Source organism: Arachis ipaensis, chromosome B04 (assembly GCF_000816755.2).
Source record: "Arachis ipaensis cultivar K30076 chromosome B04, Araip1.1, whole genome shotgun sequence".
In the NCBI taxonomy this organism is placed as follows: domain Eukaryota; kingdom Viridiplantae; phylum Streptophyta; class Magnoliopsida; order Fabales; family Fabaceae; genus Arachis; species Arachis ipaensis.
In genome coordinates this window covers 1,037,470-1,043,871 of record NC_029788.2, presented here as the reverse complement: position 1 = coordinate 1,043,871, position 6,402 = coordinate 1,037,470, and the positions used below count along the sequence as shown (strand labels likewise).

At 26.6% G+C, this 6,402-nt stretch overlaps 1 protein-coding gene across 2 annotated transcripts in view; it reads left to right on the top strand.

Moving 5' to 3' along the window:
* Positions 1 to 6,402, top strand: part of LOC107638340 (serine carboxypeptidase-like 13) — a 79,760-nt gene that overhangs the window by 67,596 nt on the left and 5,762 nt on the right. The window contains exon 13 of one of the 2 annotated variants that reach the window (XM_021120345.1): positions 3,438 to 3,681. The exons of the other annotated variant lie outside the window; for it this stretch is intronic. Within the exon in view, the coding sequence (XP_020976004.1) occupies positions 3,438 to 3,453 (16 nt within the window). The 3' untranslated portion in view covers positions 3,454 to 3,681. Of the gene's footprint in view, positions 1 to 3,437; positions 3,682 to 6,402 lie in introns of those variants that run through there. 2 annotated transcript variants of the gene reach the window in all.

The window sequence follows — 6,402 nt, the reverse complement described above, 5'->3', positions numbered from 1 at the left end:
AATATTTTATTTAATTCAATTTTGTTTTTTATATTAAGAGTGTAAAAGAAAAAATTATCCATGCAACTTGTATATTTAATCTGTATCCGATCTAAATTTTACAAATAATATCTAATTTATTAGTCTATTTTAGGACAGAATTAAGGTTAAAATAGCGGAACAATGACCCCTTCAAATTAAAAAAATTTATGTATAAAGATCATTACTTTTTATATTATCCTCTCTTATATTTTTTTTAGAATTATATTTTTATATTAGTCTCTCTTAAGAATTACTCTAACTCTATCATGATCTATTTGAAATACGGTGGAAATTCAGGTACAGTCGACTTCACGTGAAGATGGTAGTTGAGAGCCGTTAGATAAAAATTTAGTCAAATCAATCAAATTATCTAACGGCTCTCAGGCTCTCAGCTAACGGCTTCACGTGAAGTTGGTAGTTGAAAGTTGTTAGCTGAAAATTTAGTCAAATCAATCAAATTATCTAACGGCTCTCATCTACCAACTTCACATGAAATCAACTGCATCTGAATTTCCACCTTGAAATATTTCAAAAACTTTATTGATAGAAAAGTATTGTTTACCACTTTATCTATATGTAAGTTTTTGGGTCTCGCAATTAATATTAAGTCCTAGTACATAAGATATAATTAAAATAATCATGTAGCTTATGGATTTGCAGTTAGTTCGTTACATAAATCCACAACAAATTTTGGAACCTTTCTGTGAAACGACACCTGCTGTGAATCATGGAATTTTACAATCCTCACTTCAACATGGTTCAGAATTTTGGTGTAGAGTTAAGTACATTCACTTTATTTATCTTTACATATCAACTTATTTATATAGTAAAAACTCAGGTGCAGTCGACTTCACGTGAAGTTGATAGTTAAGAGCTGTTAGATAATTTGACTGATTTGATTAAATTTTCATCTAACAGCTCTCAACTATCAACTTCACGTAAAGTCGACTGTATATGAGTTTTCACCTATTTATATATATGTAGGTTAATATAATAATAAGGACTAAAGAGATAGTTATTTACTATTTAAATGCTACTTTTGGAAAGAGTATGAGATATTAATATTAATGAGCTCATGTTGATAGAAATAATAAATCCTCTAAAACAATTCCTTCATTTCAATCAAATATTCTTAAATTTATAGAACTTTATAAAAAGAACATTTTGCTCCCCTAGAATGTTTAATTAATTCAAAATTTTAAAAAGAACACTTCCATTTATTTTATTTTATTTTTTAAATGAATGCCTGATATATGTATATCTATATTCCTAAATTCATTCTCATCATCCATTTATATTGGAATACAGAAATGTCATGCGACATATATAATTCATGTAGTTTAATAAAAATACTTTTTCTTGTTGTTTTTATTAAGAGAAAATTAACATTTGACCTAACTTGATTATGCTAACTGTCTATTTTAGAGTTATGATCACATTCTTGTGAACACATGGGCAAATGATAAAAGTGTGAGGAAAGCCTTGTATATTAGAGAGGTAATAATGCTACATACTTTGAATAATTTGATAGGATAATTAGTTCGAGATATTATTGTATTTTAGTTTAATTATTTTGTTCGTTCTATAGTTTTATTAAATTTACAATTAGATTTTTATATATATTTTTTAATTAAATTTTTATATTATTTTTAATTTGTAAAAAAATATTCAATTAATAATGTGGATTGATAGGGGTGCATTCTCAAATGTGAAACCGTTTAATTAGATAAACAAAAATCGGATCATCCAATTTGTGAGAAGCACAGAAATCGAACCGTCTGATTTGTGAGATACAGAAATCGAACTGAGGAATTTGTGGAATCGGACCGAGAGATTTGTGAGAGTACAAAAATCGGACCGAGAGATTTCTATTAAAAAAAATTAAAAGATTTGAAGTACAGAAATCGAATCTTTCGATTTGTGTATCTTTCATACTTTTAAAAAATATCAAAAATTACAATATTAAAATATATCACTACTTTTATTTTCATATACAAGAAAAAAAAATCGTAAATGAAAAGTTTTTTTCTCTTACTATTGTACAGGTTATTAAAAAAGCTATCTTGATGGATGTATATAATTTTAATATAATTAATAATGAGTTGACTGAGAATTAATTCCATTAATATTGGGATGTAAATAGGGAACTAAGGGAGAGTTCTTGAGATGCAACAAGACTTTGGCATATAACATGACTCTACTCAGCGTTGCAGGATATTATCAAAATCTGACCAAGACCAACATCCAAGCTCTAGTTTACTGGTTAACTTCTTATATTATTAATCTGACTATATCACGTGTATATTAAAATTATAATATAAAATATAAAAATTTATATATTAAAGTTTTCTTTAACTTTTTTATATTAATTGGTAAAATATCATGCTAAATGCTGCACAGATAGGTTGAGCTCCTCATTTCTATATGAATAAGGAGGAAGAATTTAGAGTAGAGAGAAATTAATAGTATTAGAGATAAATAAAGAATAATAAGAGAAAATTAAGGAATGAAGAGTTAAGGGGGATAGATAAAAGGAAAAGATAATTCTATTAATGAAAATTTTCAAAAAGAATATATGAATTACTAATTTTATACTTTTTGAATTAAATTGGGTTGGTCTAGTAATTAATTTATTAATTTATTTAAATAAATGTCAAAATTTTAAATTTTGTCATGTGTATGAAGTAACCTATTAACCAATAATAAATTTTTAAATGGAGTTCTAATCTATAACGAATTAGTTCTTAACACCCCAAATTAAAAAATGCCGTAAAAAACTAAAAAATAAAATTTGTGTTTTTTAATTCTATCACTACTCTATTTATAATAAATTCTACTCCTATAACAACTTTTTAATTGAGTCATAGGGCCAATCTTTTTACGCCTTACATACTCATCATATATATTAGGGTAGCTGTTGAGAATAAGTGTGTTTGGATTTCATTTGCATAGAATTGATTTTACAAATTTGATTTTGATGAAAAATAAATTTGTGTTAACGTGATTTATGTTTGGCAATTTTTATGTCAAAATGGATTATAGTAAAGTAAATGTTGTTTAGATTATACTACTCAAAATCACTTTTAGATGAAAAATTACTAAAAGAGACATCAATTAAAATAATTTTTTATATTATTCTATTATTTTACTTTAGATATTTGAATAAATCTTATTAATTAATTTTATAATAAAATTAATATTTACTTACTAAATTAAAGTAACATATAAAAATTGACAAAATATATTTTAATACATAAAAATACTAATAAATATTAAATTAAAAGATAAAATACTAATGAAATACATAAAAGATAATATCTTATACAAAATTAGTACATAAGAACACTATTATTTCTACTGCATGTGATTAATAATTTGATCCCTAATCAAATCTCGAACACGGTCCATTTCTGCAGAAGAGCTAATGGTTAGAGTTTGATCTGAGCTTTCACCAACATAACTATTATCTTCTCCATCAAGAATGTTTGCATGTTCATATTGATTAAACTCGGTATCTGTTTCAGAATGTCTTCTAATAAAATTATGAATAGCCATTGTTGCACACACTATCTGCACTTGAGTTTCAATTTTGAACTTGGGCATGTGTTGCAAGATAGCAAATCTATTTTTCCACACTCTAAAAGTCCTTTCTATTGTGCATCTTAAGCTTGAGTGATAATAATTAAATACTTCATTATGATTTGTAAATCCAGAAGAACGCCTAAAATCTGCAAGATGATAGCGCTCACATTTATATGGACCAATATATTCTTTTGGTGTTGGATAACCGGCATCTACCAAATAATATTTACCTAATGAAAAAAAAAAATAGTTACATGATAACCAAGTAAATATAGTTTATTTGTAAGAAAATGATAAAAATTAACCTTGGAGGAGGATGCGAAAAATTCATGGTAGGAGTTGTAATAGCATTATCAAATATACGAGCATCATGCGCAGTGCCTTCCCATCCAGGGTAAAGCAAAAATAAAGCACATGTCCCAATCACATTCAGCAATTATATTTTGTGTTGGATATCCTTTTCTTCCAATAAATTTGGGTTGATCACTTGGGCTAACCACACATGGGATATGAGTACCATCAATTGCTCCTATAGCATTTTTAAAAAATGGCCAATATCGTTGGTCATTTTTTATTTTGCTATGAACATTCTGAAACTTAGGATCCGATGACTTAATATATTTAATAGATAATCTCAAGCAAGCAACCAATACCTCGTGAAAATGTCTACTTACTGTTTCTCCAGAATGTTGAAACCTTTCTTGTATCATCCTATTACCCACTCCATGACCAACCGTATTTAAGAACATTGCAACCATTTCCTGAACTCCCATTTGTCTTGTACATTTTAATCCTTGTTCAACTAGTTCATCACAAAATTGAAAAAAAAACATGTTTTTCCATCCGAAACATTTCATAACAACGAATGCCATGGTCACATAAAATTTCTTGCACCCATAAATAACCTGTTTGTTCACTAGTTCTACATGATTTTTTGCACAGATAATTGACTGCATATTGACCAATTAATGCAGAAATATTTTCAATTTCATCTGTTTCTTCTTCTATAATGGAAAGTAATTTTGATTTTTCATGTTGTTCCTTTTCATACTCTTCAAATAAATACTCCATGTTCATTCCAAATTAATTAACAAAAATTAAGTCCTACATAAGAATATAAATAAATTCTTATCAATACCAAGCAAAAAAATAAATTATATATAATAAGAACAATAATTAAATACCACAAATATTATATAAAATGATAAATAACTAAATAAGCAACACACAAATTTTTTTATTGTCTTATCCTAGCATAACAAAATATTCATGGACAAATTAAAATGGAGTATAATAATAACTTAACTAGTTTTGCATGAAAATCACAAAAAAAAAATATTAATTTTGCATGAATGGTAGTAGATTATATGCTGCATGTTTGAGCCAATCCAACAATCTTTGCTCATATTCTTTTAAGGATACAAACATTTCTCTAGCAGGTTTAAACATCATTAATTGACAACAACGACTATAAAAATTGGGATCACTAGTGATCATTTTCATCTTTTGAATCTCAGCCATTATTTCCCCAATAGATGCACCGGGTACTAGAAAAGTGGACACAGTAGTTGAGCGTGATTCAGATGCAGAGGCAATTCTACTTATTGCATCCGCAATTTGCTTTGAGGCAGCGACTTTAAAATTTTTCTTCTGTTTTGTTGTTTCACAAACCACATCTCTCTTTCTTTTTTCCGTACTCTTTTGACTATTATTTTCTTGAGAAGAGCTAAGATTTACGTGTTGAAATTCAGAATTAACTCCCACAGTAGCACCTATACCTTCTTCTATATCAACATGACCTTCCTCAAAGTATGGTCGATATCCATCACCATATTCTTCTATGCCACTAGGTAACATCTCAGATGAGAGAGCCCAAGCAAATTTGCCATCGGCCATAACATCTTTAAATAATATAGTTAACTCATCTTTAAAAGGAAGTCCTTTATTTCTGAATTTTCTATATAAGGGATTTTCCTACATGTGTACAACTAATCAACACAAGACTTATTACCAAAATTAAAGTTAAAATTTTTGCTTTAATAATAAGTTACTACATACCAATTGTTTTCTCTCCCACCATTCATTTGGTGCATCAACGGTATGTTTAGTATAATCCCATCCTAAACCCGTTTCTTTGTCAAAAAACTTTACCATGCTGACCATTCCTTCTTAAGATTGTCTCACTTATTTTTTAATTGAATCTTATCATATTGTTTTCCAGTTTTTTCATTAAATATATATATAAAAGAATATTTAGTCAAATATTAACTTTTTTTAAATTTCAGGTAATAACGTGAGAATGTTAATTTAATATTATTTTTATACCGTACTCTCAATAATTTTATTTTTATAAGACTTTTTTTGGCATCCAACATTCATAATTTTATTAATACTTATGAATAATTTTTTATTTAATTTATCTTTTTAATTGAATCAATTAACCTATTTATAAAACCAACAATATATATCATATGAATAAAAGAAATATAATAAAAGATAAAAAAATTCATATGAACTATATCAAATAATAAAAATAAAATAAACTTCGTATAAGATATAAACACAGTGCATAAAAGAGAAAAAAATAGAATTTATATGAACAAGAAATAATAAGAATACCATAAAAAAAAGTAATAACATACCTGGGGATTAGAACACTGAAAAAAACAATATAAAAAAAAGTCAATGATAAAAATAAGTAAAAAATAAGAAAGAACAAAGTCAAATAAAAATAAAAAAGACACTTTACATATTAAACATAAAGAACAGTAAATAATAAAAAAAATTCATATGAACTAA